Source organism: Trichosurus vulpecula, chromosome 4, assembly GCF_011100635.1.
Source record: "Trichosurus vulpecula isolate mTriVul1 chromosome 4, mTriVul1.pri, whole genome shotgun sequence".
Lineage (NCBI taxonomy): Eukaryota > Metazoa > Chordata > Mammalia > Diprotodontia > Phalangeridae > Trichosurus > Trichosurus vulpecula.
In genome coordinates, this window is record NC_050576.1 from 199,732,061 (window position 1) to 199,760,032 (window position 27,972).

Genomic DNA, 27,972 nt, shown 5'->3' on the forward strand with positions numbered 1-27,972 from the left:
TTGAATTCAGGTCCTGGTTGGTCTTTCTTTTACACATTATCACTCCTATTTAGAGTAACAAAACTGCTTTTGAGGGTGTATAGCATTTGTTTCAGTGCTTTGTACTTATACCTTGCAGATTTTAAAGGAATCTATATCTTACTAGCCAAAACCCCCAGCTTGAAAGGTACAAAACCTTGGCTACTATCTGTTGCCAGACAGTGGCGCTATCCCTGCCAGTAGCAGCGCACCTTGTCTGTCCTGAGATTCCTCTTCCAAGGTCTCCCCATCCTAACCCCCAAACTGCCTTATTGTTTGATGGGACATTTTTCTTCTGCAGGGCCTTGTGATCTTTCTTCTCTCTAGCCCAGCTTAAATTGGTCTTTTCCCAAATTTAGCTTCCCTTACTTACACTGCCCTTCTCACGAGCCTCTCCACCAACTGTGCAGGGCCTGGCTGACAACCCAGGGTTCCTGAAGATGGACACCACCTCCCTGGCACAGTATCAGTCTTTGGGGAGTGGTATGCCCACAGCAGTGTGTGCACTCAGATTCTGGGCTTCCTCCACCTGGCTAGGGGAGCAGTAGTCCTCCAGGAAGATGGTAGCCAGATTGCTAAGTCTCTTATTTGCAGAGAGGGAGAAGCGTAGCATGCATTCCACCACAGGCAGAGCTGTGAGTTCCTGGATGGACTGGGATGTGCTCAGGTACATGAGTGTTGTGACTGCTGACATGACTGTCTCCTCATTGGAGCTGGACAGGCAGTTGATAATGGGTTTGATGCCTCCCATCTGCAGAATATACTCTTTGTTGACTTTATCCAGGCACAGGTTGCAGAGACCACCTATAGGACAAAACAAGTCAAGCATCTTATTGGCTTTTGGACCATAATCCTTGGGGGGAGGCGAGGAGAGCAGGGGAGGAGAGGTGGAGAGAAGGGGGAGGATGAGGATGCCACATTTCTGCAGTTCTAAAACTTGTTCATAGAATCACATCACAGAATTTGAGAGTTGGAAGAAACCTCTGTGGCATTCTAGTCCAGTCAAGTTTGTTTTCAGTCTTGTCTGACTCATCATGACCCTATTTGGGGTTTGCTTGGCAGAGATACTGGAGTGGTTTGCCATTTCCTTCTCCAGCTCATTACAGATAAGGAACCAGGTAAACAGGGTTAAGTGACTTGCCCACGGTCACACAGCTAGTAAGTATCTGAGGCCATATTTGAACAGGAAGATGAGTCTTCTTGACTCCGGGTCTGGTGCTCTATCCACTTTGCCAACCTAGCTACCCATTCTAGTCCAACCCCTATCCCAAAAGGAATCCCCATTACAGCATACCTGATAGGCAATGATGAGCAAATTCTAGGGGCTCTGGGGCCTCTGTCATTTTGGATATCTCTTGGAAAATTCAACTTCTCCTTGAAAAGATACAATGAGGGTAAACCTGCCCCCTCCCAGGGCAGCCTATCCCACTTTTGGATGGGTAATTCCTGGGGCCCAGGGGGCCCATGGATGGAGGTGGATGCACCAATCCTAAAAGCAGAGTTTCCTCTAATTCTGAACCTCAGGATTAGACCCACTAGGAGAGGATCCTGCTACAAGACAAGCAAGGCAGGAAAGACTAACTTTCATCACTGTTTTTGACTTTATCTCTCCTGGGATTTCTATTTTCTGGCTTTTTCTTTGCTCTGGAGCAGGTTCAATTCATAACCATCCTCTTCCCTAACCAGTGATGTGTAAATATCCATATTTAACAAAAGTATGAGAAAAAACTGCCTTTCCTTCAGTTCCCTTGGGGAAAAAAAATACCAAATGGAACTTTTACTAGGAATCCATAGGAAAAAGGAAAAAGATAAGTACAATGATGTCCATGTTTTCTGGGTCCTGATCCTAACCTAATTAGAATTTAGGCCCAGGCATGGCTGGCGCTTGAATCCTTGTCCTCTCCTCAACCCCGTCCTTTTAGCTACACCCAACCTCAAAAACAGCTGAGGGTGACATCATGCTGCTTCACCCACCAGCATCTGTCTTGTCTCTTCCTGTCTCCAACCCAGCTTCTCTTGGAGTACCCACTAAGTTCCTGTTTTCTGTCTCATTTGTAGAGTAGAGGTGATAAACCGATCACCTCTTTTCATTCCAAATCACTCTGCTTGTCACTGCCAGAAAAGTGTTCCTAAAACAGCTATGATCATGTGTGACAGGACTAATATCTGTTGGTAGTGGGCCCATAACGTGGGCCCACCCCTCCTCCTTCCTTCCTGGCTGTTACCAAAAGGAGACAAAGCCATCAGTCCGGACCTGATTCACCCTCATTTTGCTGAAATGGCTTCCCCTTTTTGCACGGATGGCTCTTCTGGCCCAGTGGGCCTGTGGATGGAGGTGGAGAGAGCAAAGTTTCATCTAAGGGCACAAAAATTCTCAGCTGCTGAGAGTTGCATATCCCAATTCTGTTAGGGCAAATTAAACTGCCTTTTGTTAATTGTTCAGTGGTCTCTGAGCACCTCATTTCATCCCAACATGGATCCTAAACTAATAGTGTGCTGAACTTGAGCTAGCTCCAGCATCATATAGCCCACCTTCTGACCCCCAGCTACTCAAAACCCTCCAATGGCTTCCTTCCCCACTGCCAGATGAATACAGTGAAAGCTTCTGAACTCACCCCTCTGAGGCCCTCCACATTTGGCCCCAGCTAACCTACCTCTGACTGTTTCCCTTCACATACCGCAAGTTTTACATACCAAATAACACTCGTTGCTATTTTTGAACTATGCCTAAATATCTCTACTTCTGGCCTTCTCCTCACTGTCAGAATCGCAGGACTGGATCTGAAGAGAGCACTGGAAGGGAAGAACAGGATCCAGAGACCTGGATTAGAATTCTGGCTGTGCTACATATGCTGAGAACCTCTGCCAAGGTCTTTCAGCTCAGACCTCAGTTTCTTTTGTACATAGCACCACTTCCTTCCCCAAACACTTAAGAGAGGATAACAAGCACACAGGCAACAAACTGACCAAACCAACCCCCCAACTTAATAAATAGCTAGCATTTATGTAGGGCTTTAAGGTTTGCAAAATGTTTTACAAATATTATTTCACCTGATCCCAGTAACAACTGTAGGTGACAGGTGCTATAGTTATCCTCTTTTTACAGATAAGGAAACTGAGGCAAATATTGGTTAAGGGACTTGCTCAGGGTCACCTGGCTAGTATTCTTTGATCCAGTGACACTGGCTTTCTTGCTGTTCCTCAACCAAGACACTCCATCTCCACATTCTGGGCATTTTTCATGTTACTCATGTATGGAATGTTTTCCCTCCTCATCTCCACCTCCTGGCTTCCTTCCAATCTCAGTGAAGATCCCACCTTCTACAGGAAGCCTTTCTCAATTCCTCTTAATTTCTAGTGCCTTGCCTCTGATTACTTCCTATTTATCTTACATCTAACTTGTTTGTACATAGTTGTGAGGCAGCTAGGTGGTGCAGTAGCTAGAGCACCAGGCCTGGAGTCAGGAATCCAGCCTTGGATACTTGCTAGCTATATGACCCTGTGTAAGTCACTTACTTAACCATGTTTGCTTTAGTTTCCTCATCTGTAAAAAGAAAAAAAATGAGCTGGAGAAGGAAATGGAAAGCTACTTCAATACCTTTGTCCAAGAAAACCCCAAACGGGGTCATGAAGAGTCAGATACAACAGGACAACAATAAATAGAGTTGTATGTTGTCTCCCTCATTAGTCTGTGAGTTCTTTGAAGGCAGGGTCTGTCTTCTGCCTCTCTTTGTATTCCTGGCTCATAGCACAATTCCCATAATGCCTGGCACATAGCAGGCACTCAATAAGTGTTCACTGACTGACAAGTATTCAGGGCTGTATTTGAACTCAAGTCTTCCTGATTCCAGGTGTCCCAGTGCTTTTAATGCCACAGACTGTGCTTTCTTCTGTTTTCCTCCAGATGTTTTCCCCAAACTGCCAAAATTCCTTTAGGTGTTGCATTCACCGCCTGCTACCATCAAAGCTGCTTCCGTTTCTTCCTTCTTGAATGCCTGGCACTCAGCTCTTTTACTTAATCATGTCTTCTAACTCCTTTTGCTCCTTTTCTCAACACTTCTTGTCCTATCTCCCTTGCTTCCCCCAACCCCTCAAATCTAGCATGGTTTCTCATCCCAAAGATCACTACTCCACAATGCTGGTTATGAAAGAATTCTCCAGGAGCCTCGGGCACTGCCTAGGGAAGAATGATTCACTTTGTCCTGGCCTGCAGCAATCTTTGCGACCACAATCCACATTGGAATCTCACTACTTAACGAGTCTATGGGCAACAAGGCATACATGATGGTTAACAGCTGTGGTCACTAAAATGAGGCCTCCCATCATGAAATTGTGTGCCTTGCTGGCTGGCCTACAGAACTGTTATTAGCAGATGTAACTACAACACCATATACTGTGGAAGCATATGAAAAACTTTTAGTTCAAATGAAAATATTAAGAAATAAATACTTCTCTAGGCTAAAGTTCTTTCTAGACCTACCTGAAGGAAACTTTATCAGTACTGAATCAAACCTCAGGAAATGCTTTGCACTAAAATTCTTTATCTTGGACCTAACCTTTTCTCTTAAGAAAGTATGTAAAAAGTTAAGAAGGAAACCCTGGAAAATGGCATAAAGGTGGTAGCCAGTCTTAGAATGAGAAATAACCAGGTCTTATTAAGGTCATTGCCCTCTCCTATTTAATGATCCACCTAATGGCAGAACCCTCCTTCAATATTTCCTGAAGGGATTAGAGTATTAGAAAGTCTCTTGGATTACTTCGGGTCCTTTATGACCAGCTGTGAAAGAGCCCCTGAGGGGAGCGGTCAAAGAGGGATGAGGTGAATTAGGAGGATGACCCTCTGGACAGAATGGCTAAGGTACTGTTAGATGAAGTAAAAAGTTAACTGTGAGCTATGTACCTGTATTATGACATTCTCCTTGTTCAAGATTCCTATAAATGTTAACTTCAAAATGTCATGTCAGAGATACAAGTGAAGGCATGAGGGGATTATGACACTCTGCACATCTCTCTAGCAGATCAATGCTTGAATTTAGATTAATGTTCCATGAATAAAAACTTTCTGGCAGACCTATAACAAAGTAGATTATTAATTTTCCTTCCATATTAGCACCAAGAGGAAAGTAGCCTCAACAATCCTGGGTATCATCTTCTGAAACCAGAGCTCTGGAGCTGGTGAGACAATACAGGCCAACGAGGTTATAAGTTCAGGGACAGTTTTCTATTCCTCTGCATCTTCTTTAGTATGGGCTGCAATGTCAGTGCTTAATCAGCAATTAAAATTGGTGGAAAAAAAGACAGCCAAATAGCAAAAGAATAGCAAAGAAGGAAAGTGAAGATGGGAAGATAAACAACAGAAAAGGCCAAGAAAGGTACAGTTTGGCAAAAAAGTTTTGGAAAATTGAGGAGTGAATTTGCATAATCAAATAAAAAAAGATTCACCTAAGCTGATCTTTGGCTACTGAAAAGCATTTGTAGCTACAGTCATATTGAACAGCTGAAAGGATGAACTCTAAGCTCTCTTAAACACAGAATGAATCAGGAGGACTAGGTGACCTCTAAAGTTTAAGAGTTTGAGCTGGGAGGGACCTTGGAGAGCTCCCAGAGGAGGCAAGATTCTATTCTCCAGTTCTAAACTATGGAACATGGGCTGTCTTTATCAGACAAATAAAAAAACAAAAGCTTCTGGGGCATAAAAAGAGAAAAGCAGATCTAATCTTAAAACTGGGACACAGGGGTCATAAGTGAAGGAAGGATAATAATAGCCTGGTTTATAAAGTGTTTTTGTCAAAGGAGCAACATCTACCCCCACCATATGCCAGGCTAAGTATTTCCTTAAAAGGTCCTTGGGACTTAATTTGTCCATGGAGTTGGACCACTGAGCTCCCTTTCTGGTGACCCAAGTACAAAAGCTAGCCTACAAAGAGTCAGGGGCTTCTCTCTCAGGCTTCACACATGTCAGCCAATGTGGAGACCAGGAAGCAACACCCAACTGAATCAATGCTGAATATTCTTTCCATGCAAGGGCTAATATTAAAAAACAAACAACCAGATGGTCTGTGAGTGACTCCTTTTGTTTCAATCCTGACTAGCCTGGGTCAGGCCTAGCCTACACAAGAATCCCGTTCAAATAGTGTTATCTCTATTTTACAAGTTAAAAAATGGAAGCTTTAAAAGGGCATGTGGGTGTCATAATAAAGAGAGCGATTGACCTAGAAGTCCAGGAAGACCTGAGTTCAAATCTAGCCTCAGAGATGTAGGAGCTATTCGATCCTGGGCGCATGACTTAATGTGTTTGACTTGGCTTCCTCAAATGTAAATTGGAAATAATAATAGCCCCTACCTCAATCAAGCTATAAACATTTATTAAGTGCCTGCTACAGGCCAGGCACTGTGCTAGGGAAAGGGGAAACAAAGAAAGCCAAAAGACAGTCCCTGCCTTCAAGGAGCTCACTTCTAATGGAAGAGCGCACAATTGAAAATCAATTTGAATTCTATTTTTAAGACAATCTTTTTTTTTTAAATTTTAATTTATTTATTTATTTTTAGTTTACCACACACGGTTCTACATAATTTTGAGTTCCAGATTTTCTCCCCTTCCTCCCCCCTCCCTTCCCAAGATGGCACGTAATCTCATATAACTACCGTGTATAACTTCGCATTGAATTAATTTATACACTAGTCAAGTTGTGGAGAAGAATTATGACCAATGGAATGAATCATGAGAAAGAAGAAACAGAACCAAAAAAACAAACAAACAAAAAAAAAAACAAAAACAAAAGAGAAGCAAAAAAGGCGAGCATGTAGTGCGCCTCAATCTGTATTCAAACTTCATAGTTCTTTCTCTGGATGAAGATAGCATTCTCCATCGTGAGTCCCCTGGAGTTGTAAGACAATCTTTTTGACACAAAATTTAGTAGAAATTTCTTTTTCGTTGTTCTTACATTACAACCCCACAAGCCCAAAGTCCTTACTTTGGTAACTCTGCTCCTTACCTACAATGTGGATAAACTTTCCTAAAGGTTAAGCTTTTATCTTGTAATCACCTCCACTCTGGATCAATTCTATTGTGAACTGAATCTCTACCCTACTATTGTCTGTCTCTGTAATCTCACTCACTACCCACTTATCCAGATTTTAATTATTTGGTAACCTCCCCTCTCCAGTCCCCACAACTTAAATTCAAATTGATTCTATCAAAGCAGAGCCAGCCTGTGGCAGATTCCATCCTGTCTGCACACTAATCCTATCACTTGAGGATTACTCCTGTCTCCTAACAAGGAAGTAATGGGGAGGAGCTGGGGTGAAGCTTAACCTACCTCCTCATTAAAATATCTACCAATGGGGACTGCGATGATGTAATGCCAAGCCAATCAAAAGAAGACACACTTCTGGCACCGGGGATTTTGCTCCCTTATCTAGCTAATTGTTATAAAAGCCCCAGTCAGTCCCCACCCAGGGTCTTTGGTCACTGAGACACACTAGTGATCCAATTTATTGGTCACTTGTAGCCTACCTATTAAACTGATCATGCTCAGAATCTTGCCTCTCAGTTTACCTTAATTTCAACTGACAGGAGACAACATGCAAACAATTATGCATAAATGAGCTATGTACAGGATAAAAAGGAAATAATCAACAGAGAGAGAGATTGGGAAAGGCTTCCTGTAAAAGTAAGATTTTTAGCTGGGACTTGAAGGAAGCCGGCGAAGCCAGGGGGCCCAGATGACAAAGGAGCATTCCAAGCATGAGACATGGCTAGTGGAAAAGTGTGGAGCCTAGAAATGGGAGTGTCTTCCTTGAGGAACAGCAAGAAAGTCAGTATCACTGATCAAAGAATGTTTGCTGGGGGGAGGGGGAGCTAAGTTATGAAGGGTCTTGAATGCCAAATAGGGATCTGATCCTGGAGGTGACAGGGAGCCACTGGAGTTTATTGAGTGGGCAAGTGACATGATAGGACCACTTTAGGTGACCTCTAAAGTTTAAGAATTTGAGCTGGGAGGGACCTTGGTGGCTGAATGGAGGATGAACTGTAGTGGGGACAGACTTGTGACAGGCAGACCCATGAGCAGGCTATTGAAAATAATCTAGCTGTGAGGAAATAAAGGTCCACATCAGGGTGGTGGGCAGTATCAGAAGAGAGAAAGGGGCATATTCTCCCAGGGTTGTTGTAAGGATCAAACGAGGAAACATTTGGAAAGCACTTTGCAAATGTTAAAGTGTTACATAAATGTTAGCCATTGCTGTTGTTAAAGGATTTGCCCATGGTCACCAGGTTACTAAATGACAGAGCCAGGATTTCAACTCAAGTACATTGATTCCAAAATCCAGTCCCTTCCAACAAAGATAGAATAAATGAATGAATAAGAATTTATTTATTAAGTACTTACTGATGGGGTACAGGCTCTGAGAGCCCCCTAGAACTCTCTCTGAATCTTCCCATTTGAAAGGATTTGCCTGAGGCCATAAACCTTTCATTATCACTAGGCCAAATTTCTTGTTACTCTTAGCCTAGCCCTCCAACATCTAGCTACTTCCCACCCTTGATCCTATCAAAATATCTAGGTCCAAATCTGTTACCCTAGCCCTCCATTGTCAGCTATTTCCCACTCTTAATCCCATTCTTGTAGTCTAGCCTCTAGTCAACCCAGTCCCATCAAAATCCTCCTTAGACTCCTCCTCAAGACCCTCCCTAACCCCTTCTCCCATCACCCCAGAACCACCTCTTGATCCCTCCCACAGTCTTTCCGTATATAAGCTCCATTTTGCCTACACGAAGGTGCTCAGATCAGTCTAGCCCGGCAGATTGAATCTGGCCAGCTTGTCAAAACGAGCGTCACAAATGGTGAGATCTCTTAAGACTCTACCCAATATGGTGAATCTTTAATAAACTTTGTTTTTCTTTGGCTGTAAGAAGGCTTGAGCTAAATTCAGTCGAGCATTACCTGTTGTGTTGGTATTTAGCACCCCTAAACCTCAACATATGGTTCCCTGACCTCATTATCACTACAGACAAAGGTCTGTGCTAAGTGCTGGGGATACAAATAGGCTAGTAAGACAATCTCTGCTCTAGGAGGATTAATTTACAGGCTAGGCCTGAAAGCCTGATCTAAATGGCAAGTAATCTGGTTTGGGTGCAGTATAGGGGGAAGCTAACATATAAACTCATCTTTAGTGTCATTTCAATTAACAGGATGACTGAATAATAGCTAAAGGGAAAACCTGATGTACCATTTTAAGAAATACATTTGTGAGAGATGGGTAAAATTTAAGGAAAGTTAGCTTTCCACAGAAGAGTTTTAATTAAGTTTCACAGAATAATTACTGAAGTGTCAGCTTGAACAAAGAAGGGAACAAAAATCAACCAGGATGAGGATCCCCAGCCAATCGGAATAGAGTGTGGTTTTGCAGAAACCACAAATTCAGGATGTTAGGAAAATTAGTCTAAACCGACCAGAAAATGGTCAGGGTTGAAGAGAAAACTGGGTCAAATGGCTACCACCCATGCTTAATTAGCTAACTGAATATTACCTTATATACCCACAGGGAGGAGTTTTCTGCCATTTTTGAACATAGGATGTATGATGAGGGGAGAGGGACATGCTTACATGTATCAAGGAAAGAACATATGAAGAGGTGTATCAGGAAGAGTGGAGCGGACCAATCTGCTCTGGGAGGGGAGGTACTGAGCTGTTGGTGCATCACTCTGCATCATCTAACACTATAAAGCTGATCTCATTTTTATAAGCAGTACTCCCTCTTCCTAAAGAAGGGTGGAGTCCACTCCTGGCCAGGAACAGCATAAGCCCAACTCCTTTGAATTCCAATAATAAATTGCCCTTGATACCTGAATTTCAGTGTTAAGCATATTTCTAACACATTAGACTGGGAACTCCTTGAGGGTAAGGACTGTCTTTTGCCTTTCTTTGTAGCCCCACGGCTCAGCACAATTGTTGTGCAGTCATCCAACTCTGTAGTTTTCTTGGCAAAGATGCTGGAGCAGTTTGCCATTTCCTTCTCCAGCTCATTTGACAGATGAGGAAACTGAGAAAAACAGGGTTAAGTGACTTGCCCAGGGTCACACAGCTAGCTAGTAAGTATCTGAGGCTGGATTTGAACTCAGGAAGATGAGTTATTCTGACTCCAAGCATGGTGCTGTATTTACTGTGCCACCTAGCTGCTTGCTTAGCACAGTAGTAGGATACTATTAATAAATACTAATTGACTGACAAATAGAAATTCAATTCAGACTAATCACACATCACTGAATTATGATTGGCTCAAACATTAGCTGATTTGAGAACCTCAAAATCAAGAAGACCGTTGCCACACCTATTATTTTAATCTGCTGCCAAGGGCTCAAACAGATCCTAATGAATGCAGTGTCTTTGCTAAAGGTTTAGTTAGGTTTATTTATATTCTGTACCCCCCAGAAAAGGGCATTTATATGTTAAGTCTTTGAAAAAGAAATACTGACAGTTTAGGGTTCCCGCTATCATGGGAAATGGGAAATGCAAATTAAGACCACTCTGAGAAACCACTTTACTTTGATTAAATTGGCAAGAATGGTTATCTGTCATACAATTCAGTTTCAGAGAAGTGGTGGAGAAACAGACACACATCACACTGAGGGTGGACAATTGATGGGTGCAAGCCTTTGGGAAAGCAAAAAGGAATTCTACAATAAGAACCAAGAAACTAATCCTGGTGACCCAAGTGCTAGGAATATACCCTAAAGGAGTTAACAAGAATGAAAAAGACAGCTACACAAAAGGACTCACAGAAGCTTGATTTGTAATAGCAAAAAACCAGGGACAACCCATATGTCCTACAACTGAGGGATGACTGAGGTTACATTGTGACAGATTTTGTTGGACACAATAAGTACTAAGATGAAGACCACAGAGAAATATGGGAAAATATAGGCTTCAGATATAGAATAAAGACAGAACACGGACACATTGTGAACACACAATTCTAACGATAACGAAGAAGGTAGTGTGGTACGGGGGAAGACTCCTGGATTTGGAGTCGACGGCCCTAATGTGGCCCCGATTTGGCCCCTTGGTTGTGATGCCTACAATACGCCTGACCCTGGGTAAGTCACTTAACTCCTGGGAGCTTCAGTCTCCTGTGTATAAAATGGTGGTGGTGGTGGTGGGGTGGCTGGGTTTGGACTCAAGGGTTCTTAGCCTGCTGTCCTTGAACTTGGGTTTTTAAAAATGTGTATTCCGATAACTGTTGTTGTTGAGTTGTTTCAGTCGTGTCCAACTCTTCATGACCTCATTTGGGGTTTTCTTGGCAAAGATACTGGAGAGATTTGCCATTTCCTTCTCCAGCTCACTTTACAGATGAGGAAACTGAGGCAAAAGGGTGAAGTGACTTGCCCAAAATCACACAGCTAGTGTTTTGCCATTTCCTTCTCCAGCTCATTTTACAGATAAGGAAAATTAGGTTAAGTGACTTGCCCAGAGTCACACAGCAAGTAAGTGTCTGAGGCTGGATTTGAACTCAGGTCTTCCTGACTCCGGGCCTAGTATGATATTCACTGTGCCACCTAGCTGCCACATATTTTCTCTTATGAGTTTAGAAACATTCCGAGAAGGAATCCATAGGTTTTAACAGACTACCAGAGTCTATAACAAAAATAGTTAAGGGGACCCACAGGTTACATCATCCTCAAAGTATTTTTAAGCTATAAATCTAAGATTTTTTAAAAAAACCTATGAAAAGTAACATGAAAAATATACAAGATAAAAAGCTCCTTAGGAATTTGAGAAATTAATAGTGGATGGTGACACAAATGTCTTCAGACAAAGACAATATTCCCCATGAATGTTTTACAAAATAGAAAAGAGGTACAGGTCCCACAATAGATTCTTAACCTTTTTTGAGTCATGGACCCCTTCAACAATTAGTCTGGTTTGACACCTGTGGGCCCCTTCTCAGAATAATATTTTTAAATACATAAAATACATAGGATTATAAAGGAAATCCATTATATGAAAATACAGCTATCAAAAAATATCTATCTATATACATATTTTTACCAAAAATATGTAGATGGTATCAAAATACATATATTTTTAAAGTTCATGGTCAGAAATCCCTGTCTTAAATGAAAATCTGTTCCACTGGACCACTGTTGATTTCATCTTCAAACACCTCTTCGCTGAAATTTCTTTGTATTTGTTTTGCATTTATTATGTGTGTGTGTGCTATTTTCCTTTAGTGCAGAACATGAGCTGCTCTGGGGCAGGAATTATGTTTTGTATCCCCACTGCAGGGATGGTAGAATTACAAAATGGAATCTAAATGAAGCATAGGACACCAAAATTTAATGGCCACCTGTTTTATCCCTAGTGCTTGTAAGTATAAAATCCACCCCAAACAGGAGAGTTGGATTTATTCCTCATCGATTTTAATGGGGAGCCAATTATCTGACCCACAACTGGCCAGTGGCACCCTGCTTACTTACTGTAAGGCCCTGATGAAATCTATTAAGACTTTACACACACAGGTCCAAGAGGCCCTTCCTTGTGTCAAAGCTAAGCTATGCTTCTGCCTCCAGCCCACAGACTGGACCTAAATCAATGGGCACCACTGAAAGAATGACTGCATTCTATCCTCAATGGCCGCCTCACAGCTGTCATGTATGCTAGCAGCGCCACCTGCTGATGGTTCCAAGAAAGAAACTATTCCTGGACAGCACATGTTTGGCAGAAATAACTCACGCTTATCTATTTAAGGTGGCCCAGTATATAGAGTGCTAGGCCGGGAGTCAGGAAGATTCATCTTTTTGAGTTCAAATTTGTCTTCAGACACCTAAGTCAAGACACCCCTGTGATGGTCATTGGTCCTCTTTGAGAATGAAGGACAAACTGTGTGTGACAGTGTGTGACAATGGACAAACAGCTGTGTGACCCGGGCAAGTCACTTCACCCTGTGTCTCAGTTTCCCCATCTGTAAAATAAGCTAGAAAGAAAGGGCAAGCCACTCCAGTATTTTTGCCAAGAAAATGCCAAATGGGGTCACGAAGAGTCAGACACGACTTGAATATCTCTTTAGTACTCACACGACGCTGCAACATGGGATGATTTGGGAAGGTCACAACTATTTTTGGGAGAGCTTCCAGTCTAAGCACTATAACTTATCCAGGGACACCTTCCATGGGAGATCAAAATACTCCTCCACTGATTTAACTGGACTGACTTGTACAATCACTTGCCTTTACTGGTGGCTGTTGAGCCTGTCTCAGGCCCTCTGGGTTGTATGACAGCTGCTCCCATGGCTATGTTTTTCCATAGCTAGTGAGCTGGCTTGGGTCAATTAGCCATTGTTTTTAATGCTGAAGAAATGATAGTAATGATGATAGCTAGAAATTATAGGCTGCTTTGAGGTTTGCAAAGCATTTTACAAATATTCCATTTTATTCTCACAACAACCCTGGGAGGTAGCAGCTTCTATTTGTACCCCCATTTTACAGATGAGGAAATGGAGGCACATAAAGATGAACTGATGTGCCCAGGGTCACATAGCTAGCAAATGTTTGAGGTAGGATTTGAACTCAGGACTTCTTCTCCACCTAGCTGCCCTATTATTGTTAAAGATGTACCCTAAATAAAAGTTCATCTTCATATGGCACTTCAGGGTTTGCAAAATGCTTAACAATACATTGTTTAATTTGATCTTCCCAACTACAGAAAGTAAGTACTCTATGTATTATCTGGAGATACAAGGCAGCTGGCCCTCTGAAATTTTTATCCATACGCAAATGAGTCAACTACATAAAACCAGACCATTTAAAAGTACTTTATATCCCACTGCCTTGGGGCCCACTTAGCGAATTTTTCAGCCATAGCAATTTTCAAAGACCATCTATTATGTCATATGGAGGGGTTGCAATCTGCAATGGTGAAGGGTATGCTTTGTTGTTGTTCAGTCGTGTCTGACTCTTCATGGCCCCATCTGAGGTTGTCTTGGCAAAGTTACCGGAGTGGTTTTCTGTTTCTTTCTCCAGCTCATTTCACAGATGAGGAAACTGAGGCAAATAGGGTTAAGTTAAGCCCAGGGTCCTGACTGCAAGTAGGTGGCATAGCGGATGGAGTTCCAGGCCCGGAGTCAGAAAAACTTCTCTTCCTAAGTTCAAATCCGGCCTAGTCACTTACTAGCTTTGTGATCCTGGGCAAGTCACCTAACCCTGTTTGCCTCAGTTTCCTCATCTGTAAAATGGGCTGGAGAAGGAAACGGCAAACCACTCCAGTATCTTTGCCAAGACAACCCAAATGGGGACACAGAGAGAGGGCCAGGGCTGAAAGGACTCCACAACTTCCTGACCTTGCATCTAGTGCTCCGTGCAGTATGGCGGCACCTAGCTGCCTCTAGGTGGTTAGCACAGAGAATGGAAGGAAAGCGTCTGAATAGGGCATGTTACAGAATTAGTAAACAGCAAGATTTGGCAACTGACTGGATATGTGGGGTGAAGGAGACCGAAAGCCTTTGATGCCTCCTTATGGCGTGGAAGCGACCCATGGATTCTTAAAGGCCATGCCAGCCCACTATAAATTCACAAAGGAGAGGCTCATCACCGAGCAGCTGGAGGATAATGCGTTTCAGCCACAGGAACTCTCAGCCACCATCTGCTAAACCACACAGGGGCTGTCATCTGTATCGGGAGACACAGACCTGCTGAGGAGCGAAGCAGCTAGCACGGAGGAGCTCGGGCCTAACCATCCATCTGCCGAGGCTGTCACTAGCTGCTACCTTGTGTCATGCTACCAAACTGGAATGAAATAATGATTTGTTAACTATGATTTGTTTTTAATAATGATTTGTTTTTTTTTCAATCAGCAAAGATCTTCCCTTTCTTCTGCCCACTCCTCCCCTGCCCCAAACCGAATGGAGAACAAAAGAAAAACAATACCCCTATTACAAATATGCACCATCAAGCAAAACAAGCTTCCATATCGTCCGGTCGCATCCAAAAGTAAACCAAATGAGTAACTGGCCTTCCTAGTGCATTCCCTTCCCCCTCCCTTTCTATTCTTTCCCCTTTTTTTGAATCCATCAGGATTAAATGAATTGCCCAGGGTCACACAGCTAGCAGGGATCCAAGGTGGTATCTGAACCCAGGTCTACCTGACTCCCAAGTCCAACAGTCTCTTTACTGTGCCACCCTTCCTTGCACTTCTTAACATTACCAAATGCTTCGTGGAATGTAGGGAAGAGAATGATGAAGGGGAATGTGCATTTACTAAGCACCAGCTATGGGCCAAGCACTGTGCTAACTACTCTTAAAACATTACCTCGTTTGATCCTCATCACCACCCCATGAAATAGGTGCTATTATCACCCCCATTTTATAGTTGAGGACACTGAGGCAGACAGAGGCTAAGTGACTTGACAGGGGTCACACGGCTAGTAAATGTCTGGGGCTGGATTTGAACTCGGGTCTTCCGGAGTCCAGCCCAGCACTCTATCTACTGTGCCACCCGGCTGCCCCCATAGGGAATCCTGTGGCCCTTAGGCACTGTACCACTGAAGTGATGGCTGATTTCTCTGTGTCCTGTCATTGACTGTGTTTATAACACCCTTTGGCTTGCTTGTGAGAGGAAGCTGCTCTGATACTTTTTTTTGGTTGTTTTTTTTTTTTTGAGGGAGGGAGGCAGGGCAATTGGGGTTAAGTGACTCGCCCAAGGTCACACAGCTACTAAGTGTGTCAAGTATCTGAGGTCAGATTTGAACTCAGGTCCTTCTGACTCCAGGGCTGGTGCTCTACTCACTGTGCCACCTAGTTGCCCTGCTCCGATACTTTTTTAAAGAATGTGAGTCCACTCCTTAGCCAGGCCAGCCGGCCATCTTTCTGCTCCTCACATAGAACATTCCCAACATCGCCCAACTTCAGGCCTTTGCAGGTTTCCCAAAGGCATGGAATGGCTGCCCTCCTCATCTCCACCTCCTGGAGTCCTTGTCTTCCTTCAAGAGTCAGCTCAAGTATGACCTTCTCTATGAAACCTACCTCCAATTCCCTCTCAAATTACCTGGCTTAACTGTTTTCTATTTCTTCTCTTTCTCGTTGGAGATCCAGTCAGAATGGAATCTCCAAGTGAGCGGGGATTGCTTCATTCGTTGTACCTTTATCCCTGGACAGTTGTCTTGACTTTTGTCTTGCCACTGGACTTAGCATATGGTAGGTGTATAATAAATACTTGCTGACAGGCAGCCTGAGGGGGCCACATGCTAAAAGTTCAGGCTATAGTATATGTATTGGTTTTGCTATTGTAAACTCTGTTAATACGGGGGCGGGGAGAATGTTTTGAAAAATTTCATTATAGAGGTGTTCTGCATGACTGCACATGTATGGCCTATATTGAACTGCTTGCCTTTCAATGAAGGTGGTGGGGAGGGAGGAAGGGAGAGAATGTGGAACTCAAAGTTTTAAAAACAAAAGTTAAAAATTGTTCTTACAAGCAACTGGGAAATAAGATATACAGGCAATGGGGTATAGAATCTATCTTGCCCTACAGGAAAATAGAAGGGAAGGGAATGGGGCGGGGGGAGATGTTAGAAGGGAGGGCAGATTGGGGAAAGGGGAAATCAGAATGCACGTCTTGGGGTGGGGAGAGGGGAGTGATGGGGAGAAAATTTGGAACTCAAAATCTTGTGGAAGTGAATGTTGAAAACTAAAAATAAACTAAAAAAAAAGATTCATTAAGAATAACCTCCTAAGTAAAGAAAACAGTTTTCAAAAAAAAAATTTCATTACAAACTCATGCTTTGGGCAAGACATGATATTCATGCTCAGGAAACTCCTTAGGAAGCAGGTGTGTGACCGAGGGCAAGTCATCCTCTCTGAGTCTCAGTAAAAAGGGAGCAATAAATAGGGTCATTAGGAAAGTACTTAAATGCTCTGGAGATGTCAAAGTGCTGCATAAAGACAAATTAGTATTAATTAACACTGAGCATTTCTATGGCACTTTTACTAGAATGGTAATTTTATTTTTTCCAAGTGCTTTTCAATCTTTTCTTCTACACCTGTGATTTCTTTTTCTTTTTAATTTTATGACTCCTTTTGTTATGTTTCTTCACTCTACTCTCCCTGGGTAGCCATCTCTTGAAACAAAGAATTAAAAAAGGAAGTAAAATTAATTGATATACTATAATTTCATCATTTGGAGAAATTTCCTTGTGTGGAAAATTCCTCCATAAGTGCAAGTCAGCAAACCATCTATAACTTAGAGTCCCTGAGTGATGTCTGAAATTACAGTAAGCTACTTGCCCATGGTCACACAGCTATATGTGTCAAAGGCAGGATTTGAACCCAGGTTTTTTGACTTCTCGGCCACTTCTTTTTTCATTATGCCACTCTGTCCCTTTTTAGTTTTACTATTTTATTCTCATGCTATCTAAGCAGCAGGCTGTATTATGCCCATGTCCCACAGGTGAGGAAAATGAAGTCAACAGATCCCATCCCACAGAGTGTGAGAAACAATTAATGTGGATCCCAACTCTATTCCAATCAGTATCAATCGGTTCGATATTTTACATAAATCATATAGGGATAATTAGATAAGATAGACTCTTACAGTAGACCTTTAGAATGGACCTCAAACTTTAATGCAATGTCCACTACTTGTTTACAAGTGAGGAAGGTCTCAGGTCCACTTCATTAGAGGGGACCATGGACTCTTTAATGAAGTGCTATTGGCTCAGAGCTCTGCCTCAGTGGTTTTTCTCGTAGACTGGCAATTATAATCCCCACAATAGGTTGCAGATAGAGTTAATGCATGGCTATCATAAGTAAGTGATCTATTTCCAGCAGATGGTGCATTAACATCACTAACAAATTATTCCAGCCCAACAACCTGGGCAGAGAAGACTCTTCCAAAGCAGGGGGGTGGGGGTGGAGATGGGGGAGGGTACAAGATTACAAGACAGGGTTAGTTCTTCCACCACCCAATCCCAGAGGCCCTTTACCGATGGCAAATTCCACTAAGGTATCGCTGTCCTCACTCAGTACATCAAGGAATAAATCCAACACTTGTAGCTCCCGGAGATACCGGTAGTTGTTGGGGTCATAGGCAAAGTTCGCCAGATTGGCCAGGACCTGCTCCTTGGCTTCTGTAATGGAAAGAAAACGTCAGGCTCCACAGTGGATGAGGGGCACTGTCCCTTGGGACAGAAGAGGGGGAAGAGAAGAATCAGGGACTCTTTCTCAGGAAAGGAAATGTCAACGTTATTAACGTTATAAGAGGTGATAAATGGCTATAAAAAAGTTCTGACCAGGTTCTTAGGGCTGAGTTGTAAACACTTGAATGTTTAAAAGAATGAGGCTGAAAATCAGAACCAATATGGAGAACGGGGTGACCTCGGTAGTGACAAGCACACGAGAACCTAGTACCTCCCCATGGAGACAATGCCACTTTGGGATGGCTCTCATCATTTTTCCTGAAACTGAGCCTGAATCGGTCTCTGTAATGTCCCCCATTTTCCTCTTATTCCTTAATGCTCTTCAGTTTAACAGCCTTTCAGATACTTGAATCATGCATGTCTGGCCCTCCACTCCCCCAACCTCCACCATCACTCCCTTCCCAATTCCCTACCAAGTCTTCTACTCCTTAAACATATCAGGTTCCTTCAGGTGGCCGTATGTCATGGACTCAATTGCCTTTCAGCAGCCTGGGTGCCCTGCTCTGGTCACTCTCCAGTTTATCAACATCCTTCTTAAAACAGGACACCCAGAACTGAATGCAGATTATACCAGATAAGGTCCGATAAGGACAGAATACAGTGACCCTATCACCCCCCTGTTCTTGGGAGCTGTGCTCCAACTAATGCAGCCCAAGATCAAATTAAGCTTTTTTTGGTTGCCGACTCAGACTGCACTTGTACTAAAATCCCCAGATCTTTTCCAAATTGCTGTCTAACTGTGCTTCCCTGTATCGAAGTTGACTTTCTCGGTACCCAAGTGCAAGACTCTAAATTTATGTTTACTGAATTTTGTCTTGTTAATGATTCAGCCCAATGCTCTCTCTAGCTTGTCAAGATTTCTTTTGGATCCTGACTCTGTCTTCAATTGTATGAACTATCTCCCCCACCTTAGTGTCACTTGCAAATTTGATGAGGTTATCATCTAGGATTTTTTTCCAAGTCATTGCTAAAAATATTATTGGTACAGTCCCAAGCACAGACCCCTGGGGTACTACACTGGACATCCTGCCATGTTTTTACTGAAGCATTAACACTATTTTTTGAATTCTGCTATCAAACCAGTTCTGAAATCATCTGATTTATATTATTATCTATCCATATCTTTCCATCTGCTCCATGAAAATAGCATGAGATGCTTTATCAAAATCTTTGCTAAAATCTGAATGAACCCTTCCTGAAGTCAGCATTCCCCCTCATCTGCCTGTTTAGTAACTTTGACAAAAAGGAGATGAGGTGAGTTGGGCATGACCTGTTCTTGATGAAGCCCACTGGCTTCATAATCACCACTTCCCTTCTAGATATTCACCAGCCATCTCCTTTAATGATCTGATCTAGGATTTTCCCAGCAATTGAAATCAAGCTCACTGGTCTATTTTTGTAGGCTTTGTCTTCCCTTCCTTGAAAATGGAGGTGACATTTGCCCTTCTTTCAAACCCATGGCATCTCTCCCAATTTTCAAGATCTTTCAGATATCACCCTGTGTTGGCAATCAAAATGGGCTCTTAGCACTCAGTTCAACCAAGTGCCCTTGAAGAGTGTGGCCTTTGTTTCCTTGATTAGATTGGGAGTCCTTGGTGATCTCCTTGCCTCAGGGGAGGGCCTAGTTTACATGGGTTTGAGTGGCATGTTTGGGACATCACAGGCTTTTAGACAACATGGGTTTAAGTCGCCTCTTTGTGATCATTTTAGGTCACATGGGTAAGTCGCATGTGTGACTTACACTTGAAACTGAAAAAGATATAAAACCAGGGGTTGGCTTTCTCTTTCTTGGAGCTCTGAGCCACAGGAGGAGTGGTACGTGACTCTGGGCCAGTCGTTGTCAAGCTCCCTGGTTCGTGAACTCAGATGTTAATGCTTTTTGGTAACTATGAGTTGTGATTTGGTCTGTTTCTAATGTATCTTTGTATTTGTATTTGCTCTGAAGTTCAGGGTGCTAGCTTTTTCCCCTGAACTAAGTGAGTGATATTTGTATGCTGAATTAAAGTAAACTTGTCAACCCCTTAACATTGCTTTCCTTAGTAAAGCAGATCAAAAGAAGCTGGGCTTTTGCAGCGTTCTGTGAGCTGGTTGTTGTTGATTTTACACACCCTCACAGCAGCTGCTAGCCGGATTGTTGAAACATACCCACAGTGGCTCTGTGATCACATCTACAAGTATTTTCAGGATCTGAGGATGTAGTTAGTTTATCTGGGCCAGGTGAATTTTCATAAAGGGTAGCAAGACACTTTCTTACTATCTGCTTAATTATATCGTGGATCAGCTTCCTGTTAGTTGATTTTTTGTTATTTCCACCATAAAAGTCATTCTCCTTGGCAGAAAAAAACAGAAACAAAATAATAATTAAGCAGCTCTGTGCTCTCTCTGTTGTTAGTTATCAACATCCCATCTACCCCAAGCAGAAGCTCTGTCCCTTCTTGAATCTTTCTTTTCCTCCCAGGAGAACTAAAACACACTTTTTTGGTTATATTTAGTTGGCCACTGATAGCTTCAACTCCTCCTGAGCTTTAGCATTCCTGTCGTTATATTTTAACAGAACCATGTCACATGCTTATATTAATTCTGTTACGCGTCATTGCTTCCATCTTCTATAAATTTATCTTTTAACTCTAAGTTGGTTGGTGAATTCCCTGCGTAGCCACATCAGTCTCTTCAGACAAATCTCATTTTTCCTTATCATTAGAATTGTTTCCCTTTTGTTTCTTCAGAATTTCATCCTTGAGCATCTCCCCTCTCCCTTCTAGGTTTCCTTCCTTTAAAGCATTTTGATCCAGGGGACCGCAGGACCCTTTGAAATTTTCTTTCCCCAATCTAGGGTACATGTCAGACAATGCCTAGATTTCCTCTCCTCTGTTGTCGTTTGTCCTTTGTTCTCAAAGAGGACAATGGTTATCAGGAAGATGATGCCATGACATGCAAGCGAATTGTATTTAAGTGAGAGAGGGCTGTGCAAGGTCACCAGCCTCATTTTCTCCTCCAAAGCCATATGGGTCTAGTGACAAGATCTAGATCAGGATGACTGGAGATGGCTCCCTCTCCTCCATTCCAAACTTTAGGAAGGAGTGGTTACTTCCCTCCAGGATTCCCATTGTTTCTATCCCAACAATCAGGTTCTCTCGATTAGTGAGATTCAGATCCAGAAAAGAATTTCTCCTAATTGGTTCCTCCACCTTTTGAAGGATGGAATTCACAATGGCAAGTAAAGAAATTCTTAGCTGCTCTGCCTTTGACAGAGAGAGAGGTTCCTTTTAGGGTCCTTTCAGCAGGGGTCACTTGTGCTTACATAAATGACTAGAAGTGGGTAGTTGTCATCCATTTGGACAAGTCTTGGCAGGGTCCCTCTCAAGTTCATGTCTCAGGAAAACAGCACGCCTCTCGGTTGTTTTCAGGCCCTGACAAATAACCATCTCCAGTCCCTGTGAGCAGGGAATCACCAGTCATTATGACTCTTCTCACTTTTTTCCCCACTGTCTCTTGTAGGGTCCTCTCCTGCCTGAGAGCTGTGCCTCTCCTCCTTTGGAGGACAAGCAGCTTCATCTTCTTCAGAGCATGCAGCTCTCTCTTCAGGAAGAGCTTCTAATCTTTTTTAAGTCCTAATGGTACAGCTCTTCTTCTCCTCTTTAATACTCCTCTATTTTCCATTATCCTTACAAGGATGTCCAGTGTGTCAAGCATGGATGTTACATCATATCCCTTCTTTCACCACTGGATTCTGCTGTTTCCCTTAGGAGTCCTTCATCCTCCCTAACAACCTTGAGTCTAGAGAAGTATGCCAGTCCCATCACGTCTTCTAGGGGGCAGATCAGCCTATGCTTGATATTCAAAAAATGGTACCACAACTGTGGCAGAAAGACCTCCTTGGAGGTCTTCAAGTGGAGGCTGGGGGAGTACTTGTTAGGTACATTATAGTGGGGATTCCTTGGGCATACAGCTTAGACTAGAGACCTGCTGAGGCCCCTTCCCACTCTCAGGTTCTGTGAGTCCCCCAGCTCTTTCTCTCTTTTTCCTTCAGAGCAGCCTAGCTGGCCAAACTTAAGTGATGTGCTTATCCTAGAAGATAACTCTCGGAATCTTTTAACAATGGAGAAGAATGAAATGAGGCAATACGTGCTGAAGGAAAAAAACCACCACTCATTTGTCAGGACAGTGTGTCACTGTTGTTTTCTGTTTCTGTTTTTTAATTTAAAGACATGATTTGGGTTGAGGAAAAAAAAAACCCTAGCAAAATACTAAAAAGGTGACAGTCCCCCTAGTGGAGATTTGTTTGTTTTTCTGATAGACTGGAAACTGTAATAAATATAACCCTGCTGATGTTTTATATACATCATATACCTCCTTATTTCTAGAATAAGTGATAGAGACCAGTCCTGTGATTTCATTGTTGGAGGGAGTTCTAGTGACAAACTTACTCCACCAAGGCAGGCCGGTACTCGTATTGCAGCTTGTAGTCTTAGAGGGATGGTAGGTCATCCAGCTGGTATGTGTCTAATTTGTATTTGTTGCTGTTCAGTTGTGTCTGACCCTTCATGACCCCATTTGGTCTTTTCTTGGCAAAAATACCGGAGTGGGTTTGCCATTTCCTTCTCCAGCTCATTGTACAGATGAGGAAACTGAGGCAAACAGGGTTAAATGATTTGCTTAGGATCACACAATGAGTAAGTGTCTGAGGCCACATCTGAACTCAGATCTTCCTGACTCCAGGCCCTGCATTCTATTTACTGCACCACAGTAGCTCAAAAGAAACATGAGATGTGCAAATTTAGAGACATCTGCACTCCAAATGTTCATGTGGACTACTTGTGCCCTACTAGTCTGATCAGCCACAGGGGGACACACTGTATCTTGACTCCAACATAGTGATGTCATTTTGGTCCCCTTCCAGAACAAAGGACAACAACGAAGTCTAATTTGTAACAAAAACATTAAAGTAACGAATGGCATGCGAGCTGTTTTTTGGAGAGGAGCAGGAAGCAAAGGATGCCAGCTCAGGACAAAAAACTTGGGTCTGACAGCACCCCCCTCCCCCTCACCTTGACTCGTTGTCTCCTGGAACTCGGTGACCAACGCCTGCAGGTATTCTAGCCGTCCCCCCTCTGGCACAACTCGAGGCTTTGGGTCCATGACCCGGGTATTCTGGGGAACACCTTAGAAGGTGTTTGTGAATAAGCAGCAGAGCTAGACAGGCAGATAATCTATAAAGAAATACAGAAAACATCATAAAGGAAAAGGGGATAGGTGAGAACCATTGCCCTAGGCAGTGAGATGGACAGCTAAGTTGGTTCCTCTGTACATATATCCCAGACTGGCACGGCAGAAGATTAGCTGGACCCAGAATTGACTAAGAGTAAGAAAGTGAGATGGACTATATTTGGAAACCGCAATATTTTGTGACCACAAGCTTGCACCCTAAAAGAAAAACCTAATTTAAAAACCAATATTCCTCCAGCAATGGTGACAAATCACGAACCAACACAATCCTACCTCACCAAATTGCTGTCTCAAATGGGATCATGTATACAAGTACTTTGCAATTTTGAAAGCATTGTCAGTGTTCAATCAATGAATGATTACCAATTATTCTTTATTACTATTATTACTAAAAATTAAAATTTCAAGTAACCCAAAGGGCAAATGGAGAGGGAGGTATACATAGGTTATGCCATATGACCAGAGATGCACAAAAAGTTGTGTAAAAATCATCAAAAATGAAGAAGCAGGAAATTAATATAAATAACCGCTATAATACAAACAGAAAGAACAATAAAATGAAACTCAATGTTGCATAATTATAAGGACCAAAATTGGCCCCAGAGAAAAGATGAGATAAATGCACCTTCCTCCTTTTGTTGAAAAGGTGAGGGACTACAGATGAAGAGTACTGCCATCAGAAATGGTTGAATTGCATGGTTTTGCTGAACATTTCTTCCTTTTAGATTTTTGTCACAAGTCTTGATGGGTATGGGAAGCAAGAGGGCCATATTTGGAAATCAATGTGATATAAAAGCAAAAACCATCAATAAAATTTGGTTGAAAAACTATAATCAGGGACTGATAACAAGAAAAGGTGGTAGGCCAGTCATATATGAGATTGGAGGATAACAGCTATACGGCTTCAGCGCTGTACTGGTATCATTTAACATCAGAGACCTAGAAAAAGGTCTCTGATATTGTGCTCAGTCCCTCTGGAGAATGTAGGAGAGATCAGGGGGAAAGAACTTAACAGGATAAGGCAAGGATGGATTGCAATTTGGATCAGTGAAGGGCACACTCACAGAAATGCTCATAGATCAACAAGCAAAGAGCATCCATTAAAGTTATCTGTGTGACACATGCCCCCAAAAGGAAGGAAAGGAGAAAGGGAGAAAGAGAGGAGAGAGGAAGGGAGGGAGGGAGAAAAGAAAGAAGGGAGGGAGGAAGGGGTGAAGGAGGGAAGGAAGAAGGAAGGAAGGATACAAAGAAGGGAGAGAGGGAAGCAGGGAGAGAGAATGGAAGGGAGGGAGGGAAGAAGAGGGGGAAGGGAGATGAGAGAAAGGGAGGGAGAGAGGAAAGAAAAAAGGGAGGGAATGAGGGAGGGAGAGAGGAAGGAAGAGAAAGTAGAAAGTAAAGAAGAAGAGAGGAAAGAAAGAAGAAAGGAAGCAAAAGAAGGAGGGAGAGCGGAAAGAGGGAAGGGAGGAAAGAAGGGAGGGTGGAAGGAAGGGAGGGATTGAGGAAGGAAAGGAGGGAGAGAGGGAGAAAGAGAGAGAGCGGGAGGAAGGAAACAAGTCTTTATTAAGTGTCACCTATGTGCTAGGAGTTGGGCTAAGTGGTTTACAAATATTTCATTTGAAAGAGCTGAAGTCCAGGGCCACAAGCGCCCTGATGCCACAACTCAGTGCTCTTGCCAATACAACACTCCAGGTAACAAAGAGGATCAAAGACAGAGCTGGAAGAGACTTTAGGTGTTATCTCATCCAGCCCCTCCTTATTTTACAGATTGAAGTCCATGGAGGTAAGTGACTTGTCCAACCATTAAAGGCTGATTTTAAATACTCATGTCCTCCACATTCTCTACTTTCCGTACCTTCTCAGCTCTTGGCAATGTGGCCTCTGACCTTGTCACTCACCTGCAAAGGCTGTCTCCAAAGTTAACAAGTGATCTCCTAACCGCCAAATCTAATATATTTTTTTTTTAATCCTTACTCTTCTTCACTTCTCTGCAGGGACTGACACTGCGTTGGCCACGCTTTCCTCCTGGATACACTCCTCTTCTCTGGATTTTCATAACCCTGATCTCTGTTTCTCTCCTATATGACCACCTCTTTTCAAAATCTCCTTTTCTGAAGGACCCATATGGACAAGGCTATTTATAGCGGCTCTTTTTGTGGTATCCAAGAATTGGAAATCAAAGGGATGCCCATCAATTGGGGAATGGCTGAACAAGCTGTGGTATATGAAGGTAATGGAATACTATTGTGCCATAAGAAATGGGGATGATACGGACTTTGTAACAACCTGGAAAAACCTACATGACATAATGCTGAGTGAGTGAGTGGAGCAGAGCCAGGAGAACATTATACACAACCACAGACATACGGATTCCGTGAGGACCAACCCTGACATACTTTGCTCTTCTCAGCAACGTAAGGTGCAAGGACAACTCCAGGGGACTCACGATGGAGAAGGCTATCTCCATCCAGAGAAAGAAGGGTGAAGTTTGAATACAGATTGAGGCGCACTACATGCTCACCTTTTTTGCTTCTCTTTTGTTTTTGTTTATGGGTTTTTTTTTTTGGTTCTGTTTCTTCTCTCTCATGATTCATTCCATTGGTCATAATTCTTCTCCACAGCTTGACTAGTGTATAAATTAATTCAATGTGAAGTTATACATGGTAGTTAAATGAGATTCCATGCCGTCTTGGGAAGGGAGGGGAGAAATTCTGGAACTCAAAATTATGTAGAACCGTGTATGGTAAACTAAAAATTAAAAAAAAAAATCTCCTTTTCTGGATCATCATCCACCCACTACTCCATGCTGGTGTACCCCAAAGCTTTGTCCTGGGCCCTTTTCTCTCTACATTCTCATTGGTGACCTCAACTGTTCTTATAGGATCAATTATCATCTATATGCAGACATATCCTACCTATGTATCTGGCCCTACTGTCATTCTTGGGTTCTTGACTTGTATCTCCAGCTGCCCATTCAAACTAAATGTGTTGGAGGCATCTTAAAGCATATCCAAAACGGAACTCCAAATGCCCCTATTTCTGCTGGAGGCAGTACCAACCCCTTAGTCACCAGAACTGAAACCTAGATGTTATCCTGGACTCCTGACTCGCACCGGTCACATTCAACCAGTTAAGTCCCATAAATTCTACCATTGGAGCGTCTCTCCTACATATCGCTTTCTCTCCTCTGACCCAGTCACCATGCTCGTGCAGGCCCTCATCCCCTCATACTTGGGACTATTTTGAAAGCCTGTTGGTTGGCCTCCCTGTCTCAAATCTCTCCCCACTCCAGTCCACCTTCCACTATGCTGCCAGAGTCATCTTCCTAAAGTGAAGGTGGGACCGTGTCAATGGGGAGCCAGGTGGCACTCTATCTCCAGGATCGAATACAAAATCCTCTCATTGGCTTTTAAAGCCCTTCACAACCTGGCGCCTTACTACATTTACAATCTTCCCCTCATACTCTGTAATCCAATGATGTTGGTCCAGTGCTCAATCAGTGCCTTTTGCCGATGAACTGCGTCACCAGTGCTCGGAATTTTCTTCCTCCTCACCTCTATCTCCTGACTTCCTTCCACTGAAATCCCACTCTCTTCAAGAAGCCTTTCCTGGGCCACCTAATGCTAATGCCTCCCCCGTGATTATTTCCAATTCATTCAGCAAATATCCTGTTTGTACAAAGTCGCAATTTGCACGTCGTCTCTGTTACACTGAGTCTGTGAGAGTGGAGCCTGTTTCTACCTTTCTTCATCTCTTCAGCGCTTAGCCCAGTGCCTGGCACACAGTAGGTGCTTAATAAATGCTGGTTAACTTGACTTCACTTTGCACTGGCCTTCCTTCATGCACTCCTCATATCTACCTCTTGTCCTTGTTTCCTTCAAAACTGTTCAAGCACCACCTTCTATAAGCTGCCTTTGACTCCCGTCTCCTTCCTTAAGGATGTAGTTATTTTGCATACACTTACGTAAATACGTCCACTTCCACCCCACACACCCCAACCTATGTAAGCTTCTTGAGGGATTCCCCCCTCCCCCCCGCATTATTCCCAATGCATGGCATATAGTAGGAGCATAATAAATGCTGGCTGACTGATTGAACTTAGGTGCTGATTGCAGAGCTAGTGTTCCAGAGTAGGCCCTTCTCCCCGGCACACGTGGTCTCGGTAAAGACCAAAGCAACATAAAGATAAACAATCTCCTGCCTCGATTTCCTTAAATGTCACTACAGGGGAAGGGGGCAGGGAGAAAGACTCTGCAGGAGCAGGGGCACAAGCAATGGGCTTTACAGACAGAAAGTCCCCGGGATCTGTCACTTTGGGATAGACCTGGGGACAAGCGAAGCTTCCCTGCAGGGGCCCCGCCACCACGACCCCCAAGCCTCGGCACCTACCGCGCCCGCTCGGCACCTCTGCTCCTCCGCAGCGGAAGGCGGTGCTGACACCGCCCCCCGCCGGCGGAAGGGGCGTGGCCAAGCACCGCCCTCCGCAGATCCCCGCGGGGGGAGGGGCGAGGGAAGCGGAGCGAGGGGGGGAGGGGAGGGGAG

The 27,972-nt window shown here is 43.3% G+C and overlaps 2 protein-coding genes across 5 annotated transcripts in view; both read right to left on the reverse strand.

Moving 5' to 3' along the window:
- ARMC7 (armadillo repeat containing 7) lies at positions 1-27,865 on the reverse strand. 4 transcript variants are annotated; one of them, XM_036753433.1, is made up of 4 exons: positions 27,820-27,865; positions 23,256-23,417; positions 17,995-18,138; positions 1-822 (listed from the first exon to the last, which is right to left on the reverse strand). In XM_036753433.1, exons 2-4 carry the CDS (start codon positions 23,344-23,346, stop codon positions 485-487), a joined length of 573 nt encoding a protein of 190 aa, XP_036609328.1. In that variant the 5' UTR covers positions 23,347-23,417; positions 27,820-27,865; the 3' UTR covers positions 1-484. The 4 variants fall into 4 exon arrangements, with proteins under 4 accessions (XP_036609328.1, XP_036609329.1, XP_036609331.1 ...); XM_036753434.1 differs by lacking the exon at positions 27,820-27,865 and adding an exon at positions 25,952-26,056; XM_036753436.1 differs by lacking the exons at positions 1-822; positions 27,820-27,865 and adding an exon at positions 14,284-14,800 and having other exon boundaries at positions 23,256-23,375.
- Positions 23,350-27,972, reverse strand: part of SLC16A5 (solute carrier family 16 member 5) — a 34,190-nt gene continuing 29,567 nt past the window's right edge. The window contains exon 6 of the transcript XR_005010120.1: positions 23,350-23,417. The gene's annotated coding sequence lies outside the window, so the exon portion shown is untranslated. The remainder of the gene's footprint in view (positions 23,418-27,972) is intronic.

Bases quoted from the DNA above. Each gene is read 5' to 3' on its own strand.
- ARMC7 (XM_036753433.1), bottom strand. From the start codon at position 23,346: ATGGACCCAAAGCCTCGAGTTGTGCCAGAGGGGGGACGGCTAGAATAC. The intron at 18,139-23,255 runs GTGAGGGGGAGG...TTTCCATTACAG, and splicing joins CCAGGAGACAACGAGTCAAG to AAGCCAAGGAGCAGGTCCTG. The intron at 823-17,994 runs GTAAAGGGCCTC...TTTGTCCTATAG, and splicing joins CTTAGTGGAATTTGCCATCG to GTGGTCTCTGCAACCTGTGC.